General features: G+C 38.4%; 2 protein-coding genes across 2 annotated transcripts in view; both read right to left on the bottom strand.

Annotated features, from left to right (window-relative positions):
• Positions 1-27,549, bottom strand: part of LOC136238120 (hemicentin-1-like) — a 105,073-nt gene that overhangs the window by 29,114 nt on the left and 48,410 nt on the right. The gene's annotated exons all lie outside the window — the stretch shown is intronic.
• Positions 1-27,549, bottom strand: part of LOC136239155 (extracellular matrix organizing protein FRAS1-like) — a 47,890-nt gene that overhangs the window by 11,370 nt on the left and 8,971 nt on the right. The window contains exons 7-12 of the mRNA XM_066029891.1: positions 12,368-12,520; positions 12,090-12,296; positions 8,472-8,609; positions 8,176-8,382; positions 6,113-6,250; positions 5,854-6,060 (exon numbers count right to left, since the gene is read on the bottom strand). Coding sequence (XP_065885963.1) covers positions 5,854-6,060; positions 6,113-6,250; positions 8,176-8,382; positions 8,472-8,609; positions 12,090-12,296; positions 12,368-12,520 — 1,050 coding nt within the window. The remainder of the gene's footprint in view (positions 1-5,853; positions 6,061-6,112; positions 6,251-8,175; positions 8,383-8,471; positions 8,610-12,089; positions 12,297-12,367; positions 12,521-27,549) is intronic.

Here is a 27,549-nt window from a genome sequence, read left to right as displayed (position 1 = left end):
TTGTAGAGAGTTCAGCTACAATGAAACTCCCATGTAGAGAGTTCAGCTGCAAACAAATCACCCTGTAGAGAACTCAGCTACAAACAAATATGCAGTGTAAAAAGATCAGCTAGAAGAAGTTACCTTGTAGAGAGTTCAGCTACAACGAAACCACCATGTAGAGAGTTCAGCTACGAACAAATCACCTGTAGAGAGTTCAGCTAGAAACAAGTCACCCTGTAGAGAGATCAGCTAGAAACAAGTCACCTTGTAGAGAGTTCAGCTAGAAGAAGTCACGTTGTAGAGAGTTCAGCTACAAAGAAACCACCATTTAGAGAGTTCAGCTGCAAACAAATCACCCAGTAGAAAGTTCAGCTATGAACAGATCACCCTGTTGAGAGTTCAGTTAGAAACAAGGAATCCTGTAGAGAGATCACCTAGAAGTATCGCCTTGTAGAGAGTTCAGCTGCAAACAAATCACCTGTAGAGAGTTCAGCTACAAACAAATCACCCTGTAGAGAGATCAGCTAGAAGTAGTCACCTTGTAGAGAGTTCAGCTATAAAGAAACCACCATGTAGAGAATTCAGCTGCAAACAAACACCCTGTAGAGAACTCAGCTACAAACAAATCGCCCTGTAGAAAGATCAGCTAGAAGAAGTTACCTTGTAGGGATTTCAGCTACAAACAAATCACCCTGTAGAGAGTTCAGCTACAAAGAAACCATTCTGTAAAGAGCTCAGCTGCAAACAAATCACTTGTACAGAATTCAGCTACAAACAAATCACCCTGTAGAGAGATCAGCTAGAAGAAATTACCTTGTAGATAGTTCAGCTACAAACAAATCACCCTGTAGAAAGATCAGTTAGAAGAAGTTACCTTGGAGAAAGTTCAGCTACAAAGAAACCATTTTGTAAAGAGCTCAGCTGCAAACAAATCACCTGTACAGAATTCAACTACGAACAAATCACCTTGTAGAGAGATCAGCTATAAGAAGTTACCTTGTAGATAGTTCAGCTACAAACAAATCTCCCTGTAGAGAGATCAGCTAGAAGAAATTACCTTGTAGAGAGTTCAGCTACAAAGAAACCACCATGTAGAGAGTTCAGCTGCAAAGAAATCACCCTGTAGAAAATTCTGTCAGAAACAAATTGCCCTGTAGAAAGATCAGTTAGAAAAAGTTATCTTGTAGAGAGTTCAGCTACAAAGAAACCACCATGTAGAGAGTTCAGCTAGAAGAAATTACCTTGTAGAGAGTTCAGCTACAAAGAAACCATCATCTAGATAGTTCAGCTGCAAACAAATCACCTGTAGAGAGTTCAGCTACAAACAAATCTCCCTGTAGAGAGATCAGCTAGAAGAAATTACCTTGTAGATAGTTCAGCTACAAACAAATCACCCTGTAGAAAGATCAGTTAGAAGAAGTTACCTTGGAGAAAGTTCAGCTATAAAGAAACCATTTTGTAAAGAGCTCAGCTGCAAACAAATCACCTGTACAGAATTCAACTACGAACAAATCACCTTGTAGAGAGATCAGCTATAAGAAGTTACCTTGTAGATAGTTCAGCTACAAACAAATCTCCCTGTAGAGAGATCAGCTAGAAGAAATTACCTTGTATAGGGAGTTCAGCTACAAAGAAACCACCATGTAGAGAGTTCAGCTGCAAAGAAATCACCCTGTAGAAAATTCTGCCAGAAACAAATTGCCCTGTAGAAAGATCAGTTAGAAGAAGTTACCTTTTAGAGAGTTCAGCTACAAAGAAACCATTCTGTAAAGAGCTCAGCTGCAAACAAATCACCTATACAGAATTCAGCACAAACACATCACCCTGTAGAGAGATCAGCTAGAAGAAGTTACCTTGTAGATCATTCAGCTACAAACAATTCACCCTGTAGAGAGAGCAATTAGAAGAAGTCACCTTGTAGAGTGTTCAGTTACAAAGAAACCACCATGGAGATTTCTGTAATCAATATAATATTATGTGACCGGATTTGCGAAAAGGGGTCTTCCACACACATCCAATTCTGTAACCGTTGGAGACCATAACTCAGTGTTCAAGTAACATATTAACCTGAAAATTTCACCATGTATTCAGCTATAGTGGTGCTCACCACTGCCCAAATATCAAGGCAATAGCTCTTTCCAATCTGAAGTTATCAATTGTCAAAGTTGGCAAATTGGATGTGTGTGGAAGACCCCTTTTCGCAAATCCGGTCACATATGTATTATACAGTATATATAATTTGTACATTTACTGATAAACTATTTAAAGTACATCTACTTCATCTTTTCTTCTTCCTGTAGTAAAGAAAAAAACATAGGTTAAAAAAGTTCCAAAGCTGGCCATAGGCCGGCTTTGGGGTATACAAATACAAAAAGAAATGAAATCTAATCCAAAACAGCCAAGCTGTAAAAAAAGTGTGCGGCCCTCAGAAAGGCTATGGTGAAAAAAGATGTGAAATCCAATGTGGCGGCCAAGAAATGGCTGTGATGGTAGGTTAATGGTAAAAATTTTAATAATGACAATTTAGGTAAATTTTGTGAAGCGGCACAAAAATTCACCTGAATTGTCGTTATTAAAATTTTTACCATTAACCTACCATCACAGCCATTTCTTGGCCGCCACCTTGGATTTCACATCTTTTTTCACCATAGCCTTTCTGAGGGCCGCACACTTTTTTTACAGCTTGGCTGTTTTGGATTAGATAATAGTTACTGTAACAAACTGTTAAAATCAGTGTCACATTCAGAGGGTATAGTGTTTAAAATTTCCTAGGTAGTATGTGTTTGGCAAAATTTAAGCCTTAATTTGAGATACCCTAATAAAGCAGTCAGTCTAATATGACAGTCAAATAAACATAATAATTATACTATTACTCTATTGAAATCATTCTTATATTTAATTTATTAGACAACTATCTCTCTAGGAACCTGCAAGATGGCAACAAATTAGCCTGTGGCACAGGGAGTCAGAAACCTGTAACTGAAAACTATGCTGAATGCAGAAAAAACCTCAGACCAGGTGGTGGCTTGATCCACAGACAGCTTGCAGTCTAGGTAAGTGCCCTGAGGACCTTGGATCCTGTATTCCTTCTGCATTCAGCAGTACTTAAACATCTTAATCTCAGAGGGTCAATTTTTCAAAAATTCCCTGGGAGCATGCCCTAAGACCCCTAGGTAGGGCTGCTTAGAGAATTTAGGGAACCCATGGCAAATAAGAACCCTATAACTGACATGTTTAAGGAGGAATTTTAAGTTCAATTAGGGATCATAGAAAAAAAAGTAGGGAAACAAGGGAGGTCGCCTACACCTGCAGATATACTAGTGAACATTGTAAAGACTGAATTAGGGATTAAATGTTTACTAGTATATCTGCAGGTGTAGGCGACCTCCCTTGTTTCCCTACCTTCTTTTTCTATGATCCCTAATTGCACTTAAAATTCCTAATTTTTCTTTAAACTTGTTTGTTTACTTTTTGAAATATTGTTATGACTGGTGAACCCACACATCTACCGCATCAAAAGAAAGAATGGCGACAGAATTAATGTTTTTGTCTGAAAAGAGGATCTATGGTCTGAACGTGCGCTCCAGCTATCAAATACTGCTTCGAAAGTGCAGTGGTCACTATGCATTGCTTTCAGCTATGTTCAGCCCGTTACACAGCGCTACAGACGAAAAACATTAGAAGAAGACTTCAAGAAGTGCCTCTGCAATAATCCAGTCACCACGAAAATATGACGATTCGTGCACCCCCAACCATCGATTACTGCCTTGAAAGTGCAGTGGCTCGCTTTCAGCTATGTTTAGCCCATTACAAAGTGTTACAAATGAAGAACAGTGTTAGAATCATATCTGCAATCAATCCAGTCATTACGGAAATACAGATGATTCCCATTTTAAAACGAACTGTAGGGAAGCCATGCATCGTGCTACCGTGAATTGACACCTTGGGCTGTCAGCAAAAAGAAATGGGACACAAAGGAGGACAAAGGTAAGTCCATGATGTGTGCATTGTACGTACTGCGGTATGCCAAAAAGCATGTCTCAGGATGAAGTGTCGTCGAACAGTGAAAAAATCAAGCCTATAGCCTTAGCCGTTATCAAGTTACACTTGCCTGAAGGTAGGCAGGCAGGCAGGCAGGCAGGCAGGCAGGCAGGCAGGCAGGCAGGCAGGCAGGCAGGCAGGCAGGCAGGCAAGCAGGCAGGCAGGCAGGCAGGCAGGCAGGCACGCAGGCACGCAGGCAGGCAGGCAGGCAGGCATGCACGCAGGCAGGCAGGCAGTCAGTAGAAAATTCCATTGAATAATGGACTACTGGACTCAGGTTTTTTCCAAACAAATGGTTGAAGCTATTATACACTGAATGTAGTCTCGTGTAGCTAGATCACTCCCTCCACACTATAGACAACAGTGTGGCCATGCCAGATTTGTCAATTTTTCCCAGTTGTAGCTTTGTATTGGTTACCAATGGGATAGCAAGACTAAGTGAACTGTGCCAATTAGACAGGCCCACCTGCATCCAATGTAGGAGTAGCTACAACCAGTTGCCCCAATACATGTCAATAAAGAAAAAAAACCTGAGTCCAGTCCACTAGTCCGATCCAGTAATTGTATACAACTGTTCGGCATTACTTCAGCCGGACAAGTGCCTTTTTCCATACTGCATTACGTTCAATGCATGCTTCATGGATTTACCTGTATCCTCCTGTACATCCCATTTATATTTGCTGACAGTGCAAGGTGTCAATTTGCGGTAGTGCCCAATGAGGCTCCTCTATGTTTGTAATGAGAATTGTCTGAGTTTTCCATTGTGACTGGATTTATTGCAAGGGTCCTTCTTGTATTATTCTTCATTTGTACTTCGCTATTAATGGCCACTTCACTATTTCAGAAATTGATAACTGGGGTGTGCTCAGATGAAAACAATATGCCTGATGCCATTCTTTCTTCTAAGGTGTTATGTGCTGGTTCACCAGTCATAATAACATTACAAAAAAGTTAACAAACAAGTAACAGGCTTTAAGCCTTCTCACAAGTTCCTAGTGGGATAGCATTTAAACGTACAAGTAAAAATTAGGAAGTCTAAGTTTGATTAGGGATCAAAGAGTAGTGAAACAAGGAAGGTTGTCTACACCTAAAGATTTACTAGTGGATATTTAATCCTTAATTCAGTCATGAAATTAATGTCCACTAGTAAATCTTCAGGTATAGGTGACCTATCTAGAATAATAGGTATTTGACAGAATTGGGGAATATTCCAAAATAATTAATTGGATGAGTTCTAGGAATAATTGGTGTAAAATTATAGTTTTGAATACACCACTGAAACAATGTAAGCATAAAAACAGTTGAATAGATCAAGATACTTTAATAGAGCAGTCAATTTCAAACCCATAATTCTAATATAGCAGTCACTCATATAAACCAGCCACAAATTTTAGGTAGATAGGGAATAATTTTGTGAATAATAGGTGATAATTGCCAGAAAGCATACTCTGAAGCATACTCTGAAAGCATGCTCTGAAAGCATACTCTGAAAGCATACTCTTTGCTCCAATACCTATTATCTCTAATTGAATTTAACATCCTTTATTTTTACTTGCGCTTGACATGGAATCCTCAAGTGAAGTTTAACCAAAGAATTATAGAGTATAAGTGAGTAGTTCATAAAAGGGACAAAAATAGTAGCTAGTAGTAATTTACAGAGTGTAGAATTTGGTGGCAAAGCTTATACTAAAATATGCATTTGCAAGATACTGTGTTTACACAACAATTTGAAGAAAATTGTTAATGAATTGCAAAATATTTTAATAGCAGTTAATGTTACTTTAGAAATCTTATTTTCAAGTATTACGAAACTTTATATACTTCACATACCATCATCATCCACTATAGTCACTGTAGCTCCAAAAGGATCACCATGAGTAACACCATCAGGTAGTGTATTACGAATAATAGTGAGATGAAAGTTCTCATTAGCTTCATGTATAATATCATTATTTATTCCAACATCAAATGGAACACTGGTCTCTCCAGTAGGAATTACAACATTGTATATTCCAGAATCATAATCAACACCTCCATCTGTAACATTATTACTACTATTAACATTTTGTGATGATGTTACTTCACTCACTAGTAGCAGTATTCTCAGTATCTCTAACTTGAACAGTAATATCAGTTGATGATGGGTTGCTGAGAACTAGTACAGGTTGTGCTGGTCCATCATCTTCATCAACACTGTACGTTGTTTGGCTAAATGATACAGTAATTACTACAGGGAATATAGAAATTTCATAATCTAATGACATTGCATTAGTATAAATTGTGCTATCTAGATCAGTAAAACCCTTACATGTTTGTACACTTTCAACTATGTTTATCATACAGTATGATAGTACTGTATATTAGGAAACATGAAGGTCAGGGCTTTTCTTGCCCAAAAATATCACCCTAAAACCAGCCTCACAATACATTTATGGCACCTTGGCAATGTTGGTTAGGCATAATCAAGCCGAAAGTGCCTTCAGTATGACTTGAAATACTTCCAGTAGGTTGCAACAAAATTTTAAAGAAATTATTCAGAGAAATTTTCTACTGACCAACTGACTGACTGCCTGACTGACTGCCTGACTGACTGCCTGATGTCTTCACACAAGGGTAACACGATAACGGTTAAGGCTATGGGCTTGATTTTTTTGCACTGTTTTACATCACTTGACAGGTGTCTTTTGGCATACCATAGTATGTTCAATGCACGCTTCATGGACCTACCTGTGTCCTCCCACACTGCAATGTGTCAATTTGTGGCAGTGCCATGCACATGATGGCTTTCCTATGTTTGTAATGAGAATTGTCCGAGTTTTCCGTTGTGAACGGATTGATTGTAAAAGTCCTTCTCATAATATTCTTCGTTTGTAATGCTGTGTAACAGGGTGAAAATGAAGCTTATTATTAGCCACTAGTAATTGATATACAGTTGGGCATGCATAGATGAAAACAATATGCCTGGTACCATTCTTTTTTCTAACAAACGTGGTATGTGTTAGTTCACCAGTCATAATAACACTACAGAAAGTTGACAAACAAGTACAAGTAAAAATTAGGAATTTAAAGTTTGATTAGGAATCAAAGAAATAAAAAGTAATGAAACTAGGGAGGTCACCTACACCTGAACATTTAATCCCATGGGTATAGGCTGAAGTAGGGACTTTGTGTCACTATATTTTCAGTTTCATCATCTCACAAATTGATGCAAGATACTAGTGTGTTTACACAACAATTTACAAAGTATTACATGTAAATTTAAGGAAAGTAATTAATGAATTGCAAAATATTTCAGTAACATTAGGTTGCAGTAAATGTTATTTTAGAAACAAGTATTATGAAACTATATTGAACTAGTCAAATGTATACAGCATTTTATTCATATGTTAAAGCATTGCTGCGAGTGCTATATGAAAAATAAGCCACGAGGCCAAGTGCCCAGTGCTTTATTTTTCATACAACACGAGCAAGGCAATGTTTTAAATGATTTATGGAACTTTCTAGTGGTAGCTTGCAGCCATACATAATTAACATGCGTTGCATGAATTATTAGCAGCCTGAATGCACACAAACTAGTTTAACAAAGCAACTCATGCGTAGTTCACCACAGTTTGGTATGGTAGACATATTTTGGCAGGTTTTGGTCACGACCCACAATCGATTCTATTGTGACACATGGTGAAGTATTTCTGTGATATCTCCAGGACTTGTCTGTTTACATTAACAAACGTAACAGCAACGTTACCTTCTCCCACCCATCATTGAAGTATTTAGATATGTCTATAAAAGCAATCCAGTGGTAGAACTCATGTTGGCTGGGGTGATTGACCATTCAGGGTGGCATGGGCTATCAGCCAGCACCGGTTTGGGTGATTAGTCGTACTAGCCAGCATCAGCTTGGGTGATTAGTCGTACTGGCATGAGCACCGCGGGTTATTAGCCTGTACTAGAGTACGTGGGCACCTGTGCTTTATTTCCCACAAAGAGTGCTTTATTGCACCGCAAAGAGTGCTTTAATTGTACAATAAAGCACCCTTTGGGCAATAAAGCACTGTTTGCCCTAAAGTGTACTTTATGAAATTTTACATACACTTCTCCCTTTGATCTAGACCGCGCAAAGTTCTATAATTGTACTTTATATACATCACTTACGATCATTATCCACTATAGTTACTGTAGCACTATCAGGATTACTACGAGTAACACCATCAGGTAGTGTATTAGGAATAATAGTAAGACCAAAGTCCTCATTGCCTTCCAATATATTATCATCATTTATTGGAACATCAAATGGAACACTGGTCTCTCCAGCAGGAATTATGACATTGTATATTCCAGAATCATAATCAACACCTCCATCTGTAACATTATTACTACTATCAAGAGTACATAATATATTATGAACTCTTGCTACTATTAATATTTTGTGATGATGTTACTTCACTCACTAGTAGCAGTATTCTCAGTATCTCTAACTTGTACAGTAATATCAGTTGATGATGGGTTACTGAGAACTAGTACAGGTTGTGCTGGTCCATCATCTTCATCAACACTGTATGTTGTTTGGCTAAATGTTACTGTAATAGCTACAGAGAAATAGAAATTTAACATGTATGGTATATTTGTTTGAATTGCTACTAACTCAATAACATTGTATTAGTGCTATCTAGATCAGTAAAAACCCTTACATGTTTGTACACTTTCAACTATGTTTATCATACAGTATGATAGTACTGTATATTAGGGATCATGAAAATTTGGGCTTTTCTGGCCAACCTTCATGGTGCCTTGGCAGTATTGGGTAGGTCAAGCCCAAAACTGCCTTCAGTATAACCTGAAATGCTTGATACAATATTTTTAAAAAGAAATTATTCAGAGTCCTCACTGACTGATGGTTTCAGATGAGAGTAACTCAATAACGGTTAAGGATACAGGCTTGATTTTTGCCACTCTTTGACATTGCTTCAGCCCGAAAGGTGTCTTTTGGCATACCATAGTACATTTAATGCATGTTTCATGGACTTACCTGTGTCCTCCTTTGTGTCCCATTTGTCTTTACTGACAGTGCAAAGTGTCAATTTAAGGTAGTGCCACGTGATTGCTCCTCTATGTTTGTAATGAGAATTGTTTGAGATTTCTGTTGTGATTAGATTGATTGCAGAGGTCCCTCTCATAGTATTCTTCATTTGTAATGCTGTGTAGTGTGCTCAACATAGCTGAAAACAAAGCATAATGGCCACTTCACTATTTCAGTAATTGATAGCTGGGGTGCATTTGGACGAAAACAATATACCTATAGCACCATTCTTCTTCAAATGTGGTAGGGGGCGTCATTAATCAGTGGACTGGACTACTGGACTGACATATTTTTGGCTTTGCACATTCTGTGGATGAATTTTCATCTTGCTAGTAAGCACTCTTACATGGCACCTGCAGCGCCCCTGCACTGAAGCAGAAGTCTGGCAGTGAGACTAGCATGTTTACGAAGTATTGAATTTAAAGAAAACCAATTATGAATTGTAAAATACTTTTATAACATCAAAATTATCTGCAAAACACTGGATAATTCCTTTGGTCACTTACAGCACTTTCAACTCTCATATTGTGATGTAGCAAACCAAAACAGCAGCAACCATGTGTAGTAAACTTCAAATAATAGATCAGGCCTTTATTTGAGAGCAGGCATTAACTTTCTTATGTACTGGATACCCCAACTTACAATCAAGGCTAGCATTCAGTAGGCACTGATGGTTATTACACAAACAAGTTAATGTTGTGTTACTTCTAAAAGCCACAATAATAATTAGTAATCATCTGTTCACTATTTTAGTTATGCAATTGATTATGTACTAAAGAGGTTATCACAATTAAAAAAAAATTAAAACATAAAGAGGTATCTTTAAAGTGTTTATTCTCTTTACTATGCAGATTTTATAGCTATTTCTTGTGGGTACCTTCCAGTTGACAGTGTTTCATTGTGCTCTACCTAGGGTGGGACCCAGGGTGGGGGAGGTATGTTTCTACCTCCTATGTTCAGAAGCTAAAGTACAGCAACCATTGTGTAATACTTTTTTCATTATAGCCAACTCACTTTGCTTGATTTAGTACAATTTGTGCTAAAGGTTATGCAAGAATGTAACACTACTTGAATCAGCACTGGGAGTACAAGAGATTGAGATACTCTAATAGAGCAGTCAGCTAACTACTCTAATATAACATTCAGCACTTGAACCAAATATCTACTGCATTTCCTTACATAAAAGCCACATTTAAATAAAAGCCTGTCTTGATTATAAAGAGTTTCCAGCATATTTGGAAAATAAACACTCTGGTCTTAAATAGAAACCCAGACTAATAATTAGTTGTTTTAATTATTTTCCTTGCCATTGCTGTTTCTCTAACTTGTGAATATTAAGTTTAGAGCCATCTGATGGACAAAGGTGCTACGAGTGATCATGTGAGTAGTGCATGTGAGTCCAAATGGATGCAGATGTGCATCATACAAATGTTTTTCAATCCTTCACTACACTTGTTTATGTAGTCAACACACTGTATAAAGGTTGTCTATGCTCACTATTACAACAAGTACACAAAAAATTGGAATTTTCAACTAGAATAGGGACCATAGCACATCAAAAAAAGTACTGAAGTGGGGATATAACACTTCTTATTGTTTTACTGTGATCTAATATCATGCATTACTCCAGCTTGTTTCAGTATTTTTTATTGATGTGCTATGGTCCCTATTGAAAAGCACCTCTGCAATCAAAGTAGCCATAAAAAATTACAAACAATTTCTGTTACGAAGGGAGCCATCATGTACTACCACAAAATTGACACTTTTTGCTGTCAGCAAAGATGAATTAGACACAAATGAGGAGGACACTGGTAATTCCATGAAGAATGCATTGTACGTATTACGGTATGCCAAAAGACATGTGTCAAGCTGAAGCAGCATCGAACAGTGAAATAATCAAGCCTGTAGCTTTAACCATTATCGAGTTATGCTTGTCTGAAGGCATCAGGCAGTCAGTTACTCAGTCAGCCAGTAGAAAATTACTTTTAAAAATAAATTTCATAGCAACTTGTTGAAAACTTTTTGGGTTGATCTAGAGGCTTGTATAGGTTTAATTTTACCTAACCAATACTGCTTCATCATCATCAGGGAAAATTGAGGCTGGTTTTTGGGTGATGTTTTTCATGGGCCACACCCACACCTTTGTGGTCCCTACTATACAGTACTATATGATAATGGTGTGTTCTACCACAACTTGAATTCAATTAAACGCTGACTGTCACTCAGACCTATCCAAAATGAACGCCTGGTCTCAAAAAAAGGCCTATTCGTTACAGTCTAGGTCAAAAATGCTGGGAAGGAAATAATAGCCAGGGTTTTATACAAGGAAATATGGTATATACTTTATCAAGTGTATAGGTCTATTTCAAAGACCTTTTACTAGTACAGTATCTTAATGACAGACATTGCCGTATAAGTACACTGACCTATCAAGTACTGTACCATTAAAAATGCTCTCAGATTCAATATCAAATTATACAAATCACTCAATTTTTTTGCAGGAGTAGGCTACCAGACTCCCCTAATATTGGTATTAATAATAATTAAATGACAGCTACCCCATATGACTTTATGACACTACCTTGGAGTACTGTTCTTTTCCCCTATTTCAATCAAAGTGCTTCTTCCATTTGCATGAGGCCAAAAACAAAAGTTTTACTCACAATAGGAAAAACAATCTCCTCCATCCCTAATTCTATCATTTCTGAGATGGCATACACAACAGAGAAGTACTCCATAAAGCTTGTAGTTCACATGTTAGATTTTTCCTCACTTTGATACTAAATGTGCTGCCTCAATTACCAACTTCTTAGGCCACATGACACACTGATTAGTGTCTTAGGTAAGTAAACATAACATGGAAACTTACTCACTACTTATAAGCTCTGGTATTGTTTGCCTAACACAATCTACATTATGTTAAACAAAAATCTACATGAATATGGCACAAAGCACTACATGTATATAGTGCTTGACCACCATCACTTACGATCATCATCAACTATAAGCACTGTAGCACTACCAACAGCACCAACACTACAGTCAGCAGGTAGTGAGGATGGGTCAATAGTAATGGTAAAGGTCTCATTGCCTTCAAATATATTATCATCATTTATTGGAACATCAAATGAAGCACTGGTCTCTCCAGCAAGAAATGTGACAGTGTATGGTCCAGAATCATAATCAACACCTCCTCCTGTAACATATTAGTAATACCATTATTATTCCATCACTAAACTTGTTACAATAGTTCACTCTAATACTCACCAGTAGCTGATCCATCAGTGGTAAGCACTTGTACAGTAATATCAGTTGATGATGGGCTATCGAGAACTAGTACAGGTTGTGCTGGTCCATCATCTTCATCAACACTGTACGTTGCAGGTAACAGATCAAATGATGAGAAGCTGATAACACAAGCTAAAGAATTAACAACTCATAATAAACTGTCAATCTGATTTACAAGTAGGGCTGAGCGATACTACCGTTTTAGCGATATATCGCGATATTTTGAAAGTATCGATATCGCAATATTTTGTTATTAACTATCGTGATACCATGCCTGTACATTACTGTCATTAAAAATCCATTTGTTATGCAGTACTAGGCTAAGAATCCTTGTAAATGATAAAGTCCACCCATCTGGTTTCCCCTGCAGAGAGGTGTGAACACCATAACAACCTCAAAGCATGCGTTATACTGTAAACAAGGATGATAGTGGCTAGTTTGCTATCACCTATAAGGACTTCCTGTAGGAATGCTGAGCGATATGCTATGTAGCACCAGCTATGATTGACTTATTTGTAAGTATCGTGAACTATTCAGTATCGTGAATAGTGGCTTTAGTATCGATCGTGATACTAAAATGGCAGTATCGCTCAGCCCTATTTACAAGTACTGTAACTAGTTAAATACTAAATTGCCACCAGTCAACATCAGTACGGCATGCAATGTGCAGTTATTAACATAGGTCCACAACTCCACGTTTAGGAAATAAAAAGGTTAGTTTCATGCATGTCTCAGGGTTTCTTAGCTTTAAGGTCATGCTGGCTTGAAAGGCTATTGTGAATGTTTGAAAATGTGGCAAGAAGGCTCTGCAAAGTTTACCAGCTTGCAAAAATGCATAATAGAACAATTTTACTCTGTTAACTGTCAATTGTATTTTAGCAGTCACCAGTGGACAGTGACTGACTAACTAACTCATACCTTCTTACAATTGAAATATACAATGGCTAATGTTATGGTTTCTTTCCACTCCTAATTCTTATACAAATGCATAAAATATAACAAGGTATTCTAACAATACTGCCAGTACAATAGGTACTCCAAGGCTGAATTATGTATTATATACTCAAACCTAGCAGTCCCACAAATAATTTAACAAGGGAACATATACATAATACACATGGAAATGATGACATTACTTTTTAACAATTTCACAAGGCATCTCTTCCTATTAATAGTACTACTGCCAGTGTGGTAGCATTGTGACTAACTATTATTACTATAGCATATTTAATTTAGGGTTCCACCAATACAGAAAAATACCTACTGATCCAATACTGATACCTAGCAGTAAATTTTCACCAATGCAGATACCGATACTGATAATTACCATACAATTTACACACCTCTCAAGTTAGCTATGTGTGACTGCTCTATTAGAATTTTTATTGTGCAGTGACTGTTCTATTAGAGTATTTTGGTCTTTTTCATGCAAGCATGGTAAGTAGCAGTTGTTTAATGTTATTTCCAGCCTGTTATACCTCACGTTTTGCTAGCATAGCATTTATGATGACGCTGAGTGGCTATTAATCGGTATCGGAATACCTAAATAACCAATACCAATCAATGCCAAAGCCCAATATCAGCTCCGATACGGTACTGATCTGATTATTGGTGGAACACTAATTTAATTTAAAAACAAGGTAGTGTAATTGATTAAAGTAGTGAAACAGTGATGGTATTACAGCATAGCTCTGTGAGAAAATTCCTAGATTGGCATGCTACAACAATTATTTATTACTTTATTTAATGCTAAAGTCGAGATTTTTTCCCACCAAGCTATGCTGTAATACCATGTTTATCTCATTCCAGGTCCAGTCATGGATTTTTTTCCTTTCCACCTTTTCAAACACATTTTCTGTAACAAGTTGGACTAGGTGTCCTACAGACCTTCAGCACTTGTGCTGTAAAGCCTTAATAAATAAAAATATATTGCATTACTTTATAAACCAGGTGCGTGTTGTGAGCAAGCATCTGATTTCCTGAAATTGTTTTACAAAAAACGTGTGTGTGTTTGTATGTATGTTTGTTGTACGTATATTTGTTTGTCTTTCCATACTCACATGAGCAAAATTATTTATACTAAATTTATACTAAAAGCAGCCTGTATGTGAGAAATTAAACCAGTATAAACCTTCCCAGTAGCAGTTTACTTGTGCCAGCTTGAAACGACATTATGAATGCCTGGGCTGGGCAGCTACCAGAAATAGCAAATTCCTTCAAGGAAAAGGTGCGTGTCCTGAACTTACGTGAATGAAAATGAAGAGTAGCCTTGAGGCTTTCTCTACATTTTGCACGATAAAACATGGTAGACACACCACTATGTGTGATTTGCTGTTCAAAATGGTTTGTCTGATTTAAATTACAAAATAATTTATGAATTACTAAATGCACTAAATATTAAGATATTTACAAATCTAATTATCTAACTGAAAATAATATCTAATCAAAAATAGCCAAGCTGTAAAAAAAGGAGTGCGGTCCTTGAAAAGGCTATGGTGAAAAAAGATGTGAAATCCAAGGTGGTGGCCAAGAAATGGCTGTGATGGTAGGTTAATGGTAAAAATTTTAATAACAACAATTCAGATGAATTTTGTGCCAATTGACCAAGCGGCACCAAATTCACCTGAATTGTCGTTATTAAACTTTTTACCATTAACCTACTATCACAGCCATTTCTTGGCTGCCACCTTGGATTTCACATCTTTTTTCACCATAGCCTTTTCAAGGGCCGCACTCCTTTTTTTACAGCTTGGCTGTTTTTGATTAGATTTCACTTCTTTTTGTATTTGTATACCCCAAAGCCGGCCTATGGCCAGCTTTGGGGCTTTTTAACCTATATATTTTTCTTTACCACAGGAAAAAGAAAAAGATGAAGCAGATTTTATAAATACTTTAACTCATTCTGATTTTATCAGTAAATGTACAAATTATATATATAATGCATATATCAAGAGTTCATAATATAAAAAGAGAGCATATATTTATTACATGTCAATTAATCCCCACAGGATAATTTGCAGCTGATCTGTACAAACACGAATCTCACAGTTATGATGTAATACCTATAGTTACTTTCAATGTGCTAGTTGGTCAGGCATGTACTCAGCATTAAGTTTCAGTGACTGTTGTAGTTATGGCTTCAATAAGCAGCCTACTGATGACAGTGTCAACACTCCTTAACACTTTATGTGTTGACATGATATCCTAAAGTAATCAAAGTTTTATTGTATTACTTTGAGATACGCATTTATACAGGCTATACTGAAGTAGGACACTCTCCTCTTTTTTTTTATATTATGAACTCTTGCATATATTTATCTAATCAAAAACAGCCAAGCTGTACAAAAAGGTGCGGCCCCCAAAAAGACCATGGTGAAAAAAGATGTGAAATCTAAGGTGGCGGCCAAGAAATGGCTGTGATGGTAGGTTAATGGTAAAAATTTTAATAACGACAATTCAGGTGAATTTGATGCCAAGACCAAGTGGCACAAAATTCACCTGAATTGTCGTTATTAAAATTTTTACCATTAATGTACCATCACAGCCATTTCTTGGCCGCCACCTTGGATTTCACATCTTTTTTCACCATGGTCTTTTTGGGGGCCGCACCTTTTTTTACAGCTTGGCTATTTTTGATTAGATATCACTTCTTTTTGTATTTGTATACTGCAAAGCCAGCCTATGGCTGGCTTTGGGGCTTTTTTAACCCATGTGTTTTTTTATTTACCACAGGAAGAAGAAAAGAACTTATAGAAGATTTTTAATACTTCAATTATTTTTGATTTTATTAGTAATTATACAAATTATATACATATATTTATTACATGCCCATTATTCCCCACAGGATATTTTTTTAGCAGTTGATCTCTCTACTGGGTGACTTAAAATATAGCTGAACTATATACAGGATGGTTTCTTTGTAGCTGAACTCTCTACAAGATAAATTCTTCTAGCTGATTTCTCTACTGGGTGATTTGTTTCTAGCTGAACTCTCTACAGGTTATTTGTTTGCAGTTAAACTCTCTACATCCATGGTGGTTTCTTTGTAGCTGAACTCTCTACATGATGGTTTCTTTGTAGCTGAAATCTCTACAAGGTGACTTCTTCTAGCTGAACTCTCTACAGGGTGATTTCTTTGTAGCTGAACTCTCCACATGATGATTTCTTTGTAGCTGAACTCTCTACAAGGTGACCTCTTCTAGCTGATCTCTCTACAGGGTGATTTGTTTCTAGCTGAACTCTCTACAGGTGATTTGTTTGCTGCTGAACTCTCTACATGGTGCTTTCTTTGTAGCTGAACTCTCTACATGACGGTTTCTTTGTAGCTGAACTCTCTACAAAAGGTGACTTCTTCTAGCTAAACTCTCTACAGGGTGATTTCTTTGTAGCTGAACTCTCTACATGATGGTTTCTTTGTAGCTGAACTCTTTACAAGGTGACTTCTTTTAGCTGATCCCTCTACAGGGTGATTTGTTTGCAGCTGAACTCTTTAGGTGGTGATTTCTTTGTAGCTGAACTCTCTACAAGGTTACCTCTTCTAACTGATCTCTCTACAGGGTGATTTGTTTCTAGCTGAACTCTCTACAGGTGATTTGTTTGCAGCTAAACTCTCTACATGGTGCTTTCTTTGTAGCTGAACTCTCTACATGATGGTTTCTTTGTAGCTGAACTCTCTACAAGGTAACTTCTTCTAGCTGATCCCTCTACAGGGAGATTTGTTTGTTGTTGAATTCTCTACACGGTAATTTGTTTGAGGCTGAACTCTCTACATGGCGGTTTCTTTGTAGCTGAACTCTCTACAAGGTGACTTTTTCTGGCTGAACTCTATACAGAGTGATTTGTTTGCAGCTGAACTCTCTACATGATGGTTTCATTGTAGCTGAACTCTCTACAAGGTGACTTCTTCTAGCTTAACTCTCTACAGGGTGATTTCTTTGTAGCTGAACTCTTTAGGTGGTGATTTCTTTGTAGCTGAACTCTCTCCAAGGTGATCTCTTCTAGCTGATCGCTCTACAGGGTGATTTGTTTCTAGCTGAACTCTCTACAGGTGATTTGTTTGCAGCTAAACTCTCTACATGGTGCTTTCTTTGTAGCTGAACTCTCTACAAGGTAACTTCTTCTAGCTGATCCCTCTACAGGGCGATTTGTTTGTTGTTGAATTCTCTACACGGTAATTTGTTTGAGGCTGAACTCTCTACATGGCAGTTTCTTTGTAGCTGAACTCTCTACAAGGTGACTTTTTCTAGCTGAACTCTATACAGAGTGATTTGTTTGCAGCTGAACTCTCTACATGATGGTTTCTTTTTAGCTGAATTCTCTATAAGGTGACCTCTTCTATAGCTGAACTCTTTACATGGTGTCTAGTTTCTAGCTGATCTCTCTACAGGGTGATTTGTTTGCAGCTGAAATCTCTACAGGGTGATTTGCTTGTAGCTGAACTCCTTACATTGTGTCTAGTTTCTAGCTGATCTCCACAGTGTAATTTGTTTGTAGCTGATCTCTCTACAAGTTGATTTGTGTGTAGCTGATCTCTCTGCAGGTTGATTTGTTTGTAACTGATCTCTCTACAGGGAAATTTGTTTGTAGCTGAACTCTCTCTAAGGTGATTTGATCTCTCTGCAGGTTGATTTGTTTGTAGCTGAACTCTCTAAAGGGTGATTTGCTTGTAGCTGAACTCCTTACATTGTGTCTAGTCTCTAGCTGATCTCTCTACAGGGTGATTCGTTTGTAGCTGACCTCTCTGCAGGTTGATTTATTTGTAGCTGAAGTCTCTACAGGGTGATTTGTTTCTAGCTGATCTCTTTACAGGGTGATTTTTTGTAGCTGATCTCTCTGCAAGTTGATTTGTTTGTAGTCGATCTCTCTACAGGGTAATCTGTTTGTAGCTGAACTGTCTATAAGGTGATTTGTTTGTAGCTGATCTCTCTGCAGGTTGCTTTGTTTTAGCTGAACTCTCTACAGGGTGATTTGTTTGTAGTTGATCTCTCTGCAGGTTGATTTGTTTGTAGCTGAAGTCTCTACAGGGTGATTTGTTTCTAGCTGATCTCTCTACAGGGTGATTTTTTGTAGCTGACCTCTCTTCAGGGTGATTTGTTTCTAGCTGATCGCTCTACAGGTTGATTTGTTTGTAGCTGAAATCTCAACAGGGTGTATTGCTTGTAGCTGAACTCCTTACATTGTGTCTAGTTCCTAGATGATCTCTCTACAGGGTGATTTGTTTGTAGTTGATCTCTCTGCACATTGATTTGTTTGTAGCTGAACTCTCTACAGGGTGATTTGTTTCTAGCTGATCTCTCTACAAGTTGATTTGTGTGTAGCTGATCTCTCTGCAAGTTGATTTGTTTGTAGTCGATCTCTCCACAGGGTGATTTGTTTGTAGCTGAACTGTCTATAAGGTGATATGTTTGTAGCTGATCTCTCTGCAGGTTGATTTGTTTCTAGCTGAACTCTCTACAGGTGATTTGTTTGCAGCTGAACTCTCTACATGGTGGTGTCTTTGTAGCTGAACTCTCTACAAGGTAACTTCTTCTAGCTGATCTTTCTACAGGGTGATTTGTTTGTAGCTGAATTCTCTACAGGATGATTTATTTACAGCTGAACTCTCTATAAGGTGACTTCTTCTAGCTGAACTCTCTACAGAGTGATTGATTTTTTGCAGCTGAACTCTCTACATGGTGGTTTCTTTGTAACTGAACTCTCTACAGGGTGATTTGTTTGTAGCTGAACTCTCTACAGGGTGATCTGTTCGTAGCTGAACTCCCTACAAGGTAACTTCTTCTAGCTGATCTTTCTACAGGGCGATTTGTTTGTAGCTGAGTTCTCTACAGGGTGATTTGTTTGCAGCTGAACTCTCTACATAGTAGTTTCTTTGTAGCTGAATTCTCTACGATGTGACTTCTTCTAACTGAACTCCCTACAGGGTGACTTGTTTCTAGCTGATCTCTCTACAGGGTGACTTGTTTCTAGCTGAACTCTCTACAGGGGATTTGTTTGCAGCTGATCTCTCTACATGGTGGTTTCTTTATAGCTGAACTCTCTACAAGGTGACTTCTTCTAGCTGATCTCTCTACAGGGTGATTTATTCGTAGCTGAACTCTCTACAGGTGATTTGTTTGTAGCTGAACTCTCTACATGATGGTTTCTTTGTAGCTGAACTCTCTACAAGGTGATACTTCTAGCTGATCTCTCTACAGGATAACTTGTTTCTAACTGAACTCTCAACAGGGTGATCTGTTCATAGCTGAACTTTCTACTGGGTGATTTGTTTGTAGCTGAACTCTCTACATGGTGATTTCTTTGTAGCTGAACTCTCTACAAGGTAACTTCTTCTAACTGATCTTTTTACAGGGCATGTTTGTTTGTAGTTGAGTTCTCTACAGGGTGATTCGTTTGCAGCTGAACTCTCTACATGATGGTTTCTTTGTAGCTGAACTCTCTACAAGGTGACTCCTTCTAGCTGATACAGGGTGACTTGTTTCTAGATGAACTCTCTGCAGGGTGACTTGCATGTAGCTGAATTGTCTATCAGATTAACTGTTTGTAGCTGAATTCCATACAGAATATCTTGCAATGTAATATAATTCTATAATGGAGTAAGTTATAAATGTAGCTGAATGCTCTATTAGGGTGACTGTTCTATTAGAGTATCTCGATCTCGCATTTGCTACACGTAGTTGCCTTTCGAATCATAACTCAGTAGTTTGTACTCCGATTCTTCTGTACTACTGCAAGGACTTTCTATGATGATTATTCCAGCTACATACTGATTTTCAGCTCATTGCTGTAAGCAATTTGCCTGGTAGATGTGAAAACTAATAGTTTTTTTATTCATAAAAATCGATCGCGTAATTTTGACACAGGTTGGGTTTTGTGTCATATCTCCATGGTCTTTATCTCAATTCCTTTCAAACCACAAAACACACTCCTACGATGGTTACTCCATCTACATATCAATTTTCAACTCATTCCTCCAAGGGGTTTACCCTGTAGGCGTGACAGACCTTCGACCTTATTTTACGCACATAATCGGTCATAACTCCGTGTATGCTCATCGGATTCCTACCAAAGTTGGTACTGAGATCCGCCTTAATGAGCCCTTCAAGTGTGCCAAATTTCAGCCCTATCCGAGTACGCACTCGTGTTTTATGCAAATATTTTAATAACGACAATTCAGGTGAATTTGGTGCCACTCAAAATTCACCTGAATTGTCATTATTAAAATTTTTAACCATTAACCTACCATCACAGCCATTTGTTGGCCGCCACCTTGGATTTCACATCTTTTTTCACCATAGCCTTTCTGAGGGCCGCACTCTTTTTTTCACAGCTTGGCTGTTTTGGATTAGATTTCACTTCTTTTTGTATTTGTATACCCCAAAGCCGGCCTATGGCCGGCTTTAGGGCTTATTTAAACCTATCATTTTTTCTTTACCACAGGAAGAAGAAAAGATAAAGCAGGGTGATTTCTTTGTAGCTGACCTCTCTCCAAGGTTATCCTTCTAGCTGATCTCTCTACCGGATGACTTGTCTGTAGCTGAACTCTCTACAGGGTGGTTTGTTTGTAGCTGAATTTTCTACAGGGCGATTTGTTTGCAGCTGAACTCTCTACATGGTAGTTTCTTTGTAGCTGAACTATCTACAATGTAACATCTTCTAGCTGATCTCTCTACAGGGTGACTTGTTTCTAGCTGAACTCTCTACAGGGTGATTTGTTTGTAGCTGAACTCTCTACAAGGTAACTTCTTCTACCTGATCTTTCTACAGGGTGATTTGTTTCTAGCTGAATTCTCTACAGGGTGACTTGTTTCTAGCTGATCTCTGTGCAGGGTGACTTGTTCCTAGCTGAACTCTCTACAGGTGATTTGTTTGCAGCTGAACTCTCTTACATGGTGGTTTCTTTGTAGCTGAACTCTCTACAAGGTGACTTCTTCTAGCTGATCTCTCTACAACATGACTTGTTTCTAACTGAACTCTCTACAGTGTGATCTGTTCATAGTGGAACTTTCTACTGGGTGATTTGTTTGCAGCTGAACTCTTTGCATGATTGTTTCTTTGTAACTGAACTCTCTACAAGGTAACTTCTTCTAGCTGATCTCTCTACAGGGCAAATTGTTTGAGCTGAACTATCTACATGATGGTTTCTTTGTAGCTGAACTCTCTATTAGGTACCTTCTTCTGGCTGATATGACTACAGGGTGACCTTTTTGTAGCTGAATTCCCTACAGAATAACTTGCAATGTAATATAATTGAGTAAATTATAAATGCAGCTGAATGCTTTATTAGGGTGACTGTTCTATTATAGTATCTCGATCTCGCATTTGTTACACGTAGTTGTCTTTCGAATCATAACTCAGTGGTTTGTAATCCGATTATTCTGTACTACTGCAAGGACTTTCTATGATGATTATTCCAGCTACATACTGATTTTCAGCTCGTTGCTCTGAGCGGTTTGCCTGGTAGACACGAAAACTAATAGTTTTTTTATTCATAAAAATCGATCGCGTAATTTTGACACAGGTTGGGTTTTGTGTCATATCTCCATGTTCTTTGTCCCGATTCCTTTCAAACCACAAACAGGCACTCCTACGATGGTTGCTCCATCTACATATCAATTTTCAACTGATTCCTCAAAGGAGTTTACCCTGTAGGCGTGACAGACCTTCGACCTTATTTTACGCAAATAATCGGTCATAACTCCGTGAATATTCATCGGATTCCTACCAAAGTTGTTACAGAGATCCGCCTTAATGAGCCCTTTCAGTGTGCCAAATTTCAGCCCGATCCGAGTACGCATTCGTGTTTTATGGCGGATTTTGCGAAGTGTGCGAAATGAAGAAGAAAAAAACGAAGAAATTAAAACGAAAAAAAACGAAGAAATTAAATGTGCTGGGGGTGGTAGGAAAGGGCAGTCCATCAAGCCCGGGAGAGAAAAAAAGAAAAAAAAGAAATTAAAACGAAATTGTGTTCGCTCGTATCTCGGAAATGGCTGGAGCGATTTTCTTCAAATTTGGTGTGTAGACTCCCCTAGCTGGCCGGCACATCTCTAGCAAATTTGGTTCCAATCGGATAAGGGATCACAGAGCTACATAGGTGTGAAAATTGCGTTTTCTTTCTTCCTGTTAATATACTCATGGGTGGTACGCCGGCTTCTTGGGCCGCACGACACACTACCATGTGTCTTGATACATGGTTGATTAATTGCCTATTTGGAATCAAGACACACGGTCGTGTGTCGTGCGGCCCAAGAAGGGGTATCACTCTGTTCACCCTATTTCATAACCCTACAGAACTTAGACAAAAAACGGTGAACCAAAAAGGCGAAAAAAAAGTGCAGTATTGAAAGGGGATCGAACCCAGGATCCCAGTGTGATGGTACAGTGTGCTACCAATTATGCTACCGCTGCTAGCTCCCTTGATTCCCTTCTTTTGTATCTTATAAATGTGACTAACGAAATAAGCTGTATATAGTAAGAAGAAACTAACCCTAAAGGTGAAGAAGAAACCAAAGCTGAACTCTAACCCTAACCCTAACGCTAACACTACTAGACGCTTCCCCTAAAGTCTACTACTCGTGGAAACTACTGAACGCTTCCCCTAAAGTCTACTACTTGCGGCAACTACTGGACGCATCCCCTAAAGTCGACTACTCGCGGCAACTACTAGATGCGTGCCCTAAAGTCGAAGAGAGAGAGCAACAACTACAGTAGGAAGTCTGGATGCTTTTGAGCTTAATATTACGTAAGGGTTATGAAAGGTGGTGAAAAGAGTAAAACCCGCCCAAGAAGCCGGCGTGCCACCCGTGAGTATATTAACAGGAAGAAAGAAAATGCAATTTTCACACCTATGTAGCTCTGTGATCCTTTATCCGATTGGAACCAAATTTGCTAGAGAGGTGTCGGCCAGTAAGGGGAGTATAAACACCAATTTTGAAGAAAATCGCTCCAGCCATTTCCGAGATACGAGCGAACAAAATTTCGTTTTAATTTCTTCGTTTTCTTCTTCTTCTACTTCTTCATTTCGCACACTTCGCACACTTCGCAAAATCCGCCATAAAACATGAATGCGTGCTCGGATCGGGCTGAAATTTGGCACACTTAAAGGGCTCATTAAGGCGGATCTCTGTACCAACTTTGGTAGGAATCCGATGAACATTCACAGAGTTATGACCAATTATTTGCGTAAAATAAGGTCGAAGGTCTGTCACGCCTACAGGGTGAACTCCTTTGAGGAATCAGTTGAAAATTGATATGTAGATGGAGCAACCATCGTAGGAGTGCCTTTTTGTGGTTTGAAATGAATCGGGATAAGACCACGGAGATATGACACAAAACCCAACCTGTGTCAAAATTACGCGATCGATTTTTATGAATAAAGAACTATTAGTTTTCGTGTCTATCAGGCAAACCGCTTAGAGCAAATGAGCTGAAAATCAGTATGTAGCTGGAATAATCATCATAGGAAGTCCTTGCAGTAGTACAGAAGAATCGGATTACAAACCACTGAGTTATGATTCGAAAGGCAAGTACGTGTAGCAAATGCGAGATCGAGATACTCTAATAGAACAGTCACCCTAATAAAGCATTCAGCTGCATTTATAATTTACTCAATTATATTACATTGCAAATTATTCTGTAGGGAATTCAGTTACAAACAAGTCACCCTGTAGTCATATCAGCCAGAAGAAGGTACCTAATAGAGAGTTCAGCTACAAAGAAACCATCATGTAGATAGTTTAGCTCAAACAATTTGCCCTGTAGAGAGATCAGCTAGAAGAAGTTACCTTGTAGAGAGTTCAGTTACAAAGAAACAATCATGCAAAGAGTTCAGCTGCAAACAAATCACCCAGTAGAAAGTTCCACTATGAACAGATCACACTGTAGAGAGTTCAGTTAGAAACAAGTCATGTTGTAGAGAGATCAGCTAGAAGAAGTCACCTTGTAGAGAGTTCAGCTACAAAGAAACCACCATGTAAGAGAGTTCAGCTGCAAACAAACCACCTGTAGAGAGTTCAGCAGGAACAAGTCACCCTGTACAGAGATCAGCTAGAAACAAGTCACCCTGTAGAGAATTCAGCTACAGACAAATCACCCTGTAGAAAGATCAGGTAGAAGAAGTTACCTTGTAGAGAGTTCAGCTGCAAACAAATTCCCTGTAGAGAGTTCAGCTAGAAACAAGTCACCCTGTAGAGAGATCAGCTAGAAACAAGTCACCCTGTAGAGAGTTCAGCTAGAAGAAGTCACATTGTAGAGAGTTCAGCTACAAAGAAACTACCATGTAGAGAGTTCAGCTGTAAATAAATCACCCTGTAGAGAACTCAGCTACAAACAAATCGCCCTGTAGAAAGATCAGCTAGAAGAAGTTACCTTGTAGGGAGTTCAGCTACAAACAAATCACACTGTAGAGAGTTCAGTTACAAAGAAACCACAATTTAGAGAGTTCAGCTGCAAAAAAATCAATCACTCTGTAGAGAGTTCAGCTAGAAACAAGTCACCCTGTAGAGAATTCAGCTACAGACAAATCACCCTGTAGAAAGATCAGGTAGAAGAAGTTACCTTGTAGAGAGTTCAGCTGCAAACAAATTCCCTGTAGAGAGTTCAGCTAGAAACAAGTCACCCTGTAGAGAGATCAGCTAGAAACAATTCACCCTGTAGAGAGTTCAGCTAGAAGAAGTCACATTGTAGAGAGTTCAGCTACAAAGAAACTACCATGTAGAGAGTTCAGCTGTAAATAAATCACCCTGTAGAGAACTCAGCTACAAACAAATCGCCCTGTAGAAAGATCAGCTAGAAGAAGTTACCTTGTAGGGAGTTCAGCTACAAACAAATCACACTGTAGAGAGTTCAGTTACAAAGAAACCACAATGTAGAGAGTTCAGCTGCAAAAAAATCAATCACTCTGTAGAGAGTTCAGCTAGAAACAAGTCACCCTGTAGAGAATTCAGCTACAGACAAATCACCCTGTAGAAAGATCAGGTAGAAGAAGTTACCTTGTAGAGAGTTCAGCTGCAAACAAATTCCCTGTAGAGAGTTCAGCTAGAAACAAGTCACCCTGTAGAGAGATCAGCTAGAAACAATTCACCCTGTAGAGAGTTCAGCTAGAAGAAGTCACATTGTAGAGAGTTCAGCTACAAAGAAACTACCATGTAGAGAGTTCAGCTGTAAATAAATCACCCTGTAGAGAACTCAGCTACAAACAAATCGCCCTGTAGAAAGATCAGCTAGAAGAAGTTACCTTGTAGGGAGTTCAGCTACAAACAAATCACACTGTAGAGAGTTCAGTTACAAAGAAACCACAATGTAGAGAGTTCAGCTGCAAAAAAATCAATCACTCTGTAGAGAGTTCAGCTAGAAACAAGTCACCCTGTAGAGAATTCAGCTACAGACAAATCACCCTGTAGAAAGATCAGGTAGAAGAAGTTACCTTGTAGAGAGTTCACCTGCAAACAAATTCCCTCTAGAGAGTTCAGCTAGAAACAAGTCACCCTGTAGAGAGATCAGCTAGAAACAAGTCACCCTGTAGAGAGTTCAGCTAGAAGAAGTCACATTGTAGAGAGTTCAGCTACAAAGAAACTACCATGTAGAGAGTTCAGCTGCAAATAAATCACCCTGTAGAGAATTCAGCTACAAACAAATCACCCTGTAGAGAGTTCAGCTATGAAAAGATCACCCTGTAGAGAGTTCAGCTGCAAACAAATCATCCTGTAGAGAGTTCAGCTATGAAAAGATCACCCTGTAGAGAGTTCAGCTAGAAGAAGTCACTTTTTAGAGAGTTCAGCTACAAAGCAACCACCATGTAGAGAGTTCAGCTGCAAACACATCAACCTGTAGAGAATTCAGCTACAAACAAATCGCCCTGTAGAGAGACCAGCTAGAAACAAGTCACCCTGTAGAGAGTTCAGCTACAAAGAAATCATCATGTAGAGAGTTCAGCTGCAAACAAATCATCCTGTAGAGAGTTCAGCTATGAAAAGATCACCCTGTAGAGAGTTCAGCTAGAAGAAGTCACTTTTTAGAGAGTTCAGCTACAAAGCAACCACCATGTAGAGAGTTCAGCTGCAAACACATCAAGCTGTAGAGAATTCAGCTACAAACAAATCGCCCTGTAGAGAGACCAGCTAGAAACAAGTCACCCTGTAGACAGATCAGCTAGAAGAAGTTACCTTGTAGAGAGTTCATCAGCTGCAAACAAATCACCCTGTAGAGAATTCAACTACAAACAGATAACCCTGCAGAGAGTTCAGCTAGAGTCAAGTCACCCTGTAGAGAGAATCCTGTAAAGAGTTCATCTACATGCAAGCAGATCACCCTGTAGAGAGTTCAGCTACATTTCAAGTCACCCAGTAGAGAGATCAGCTGCAAATTATCCTGTGGGGATTAATTGACATGTAATAAATATATGCTCTCTTTTTATATTATGAACTCTTGATATATGCATTATAATATATAATTTGTACATTTACTGATAAAATCAGAATGAGTTAAAGTATTTATAAAATCTGCTTCATCTTTTTCTTTTCCCTGTGGTAAAGAAAAATATATAGGTTAAAAAGCCCCAAAGCTGGCCATAGGCCGGCTTTGGGATATACAAATACAAAAAGAAGTGAAATCTAATCAAAAACAGCCAAGCTGTAAAAAAAGGAGTGCAGCCCTTGAAAAGGCTATGGTGAAAAAAGATGTGAAATCCAAGGTGGCGGCCAAGAAATGGCTGTGATGGTAGGTTAATAGTAAAAATTTTAATAATGACAATTCAGGTGAATTTTGTGCGAATTGACCAAGCGGCACCAAATTCACCTGAATTGTCGTTATTAAAATTTTTACCATTAACCTACTATCACAGCCATTTCTTGGCCGCCACCTTGGATTTCACATCTTTTTTCACCATAGCCTTTTCAAGGGCCGCACTCCTTTTTTTATAGCTTGGCTGTTTTTGATTAGATACTATTAACTGCATGGGTGCCTGGTTATTAAAAGTTGCACAACATTAACTTGTTATTGCTTGGATCCCTTTATATTAATAATTTTAGTTTTTAGTTTTTTTATTAAAGCATAGTTATAAACTTGTGACTGTTCTATTAGGGTGACTGCTGTATTGGAGTATCTTGAGTCAGCCACTTGCCTACCGAGAGGCATGGTCATTATTCCTTATTTTACCATGCTACTAT

Source organism: Dysidea avara, chromosome 11 (genome assembly GCF_963678975.1).
Source record: "Dysidea avara chromosome 11, odDysAvar1.4, whole genome shotgun sequence".
NCBI classification, from domain to species: Eukaryota; Metazoa; Porifera; class Demospongiae; order Dictyoceratida; family Dysideidae; genus Dysidea; species Dysidea avara.
The sequence above is the reverse complement of the archived record's forward strand: the minus strand, read 5'-3'. Positions and strand labels throughout refer to the sequence as shown.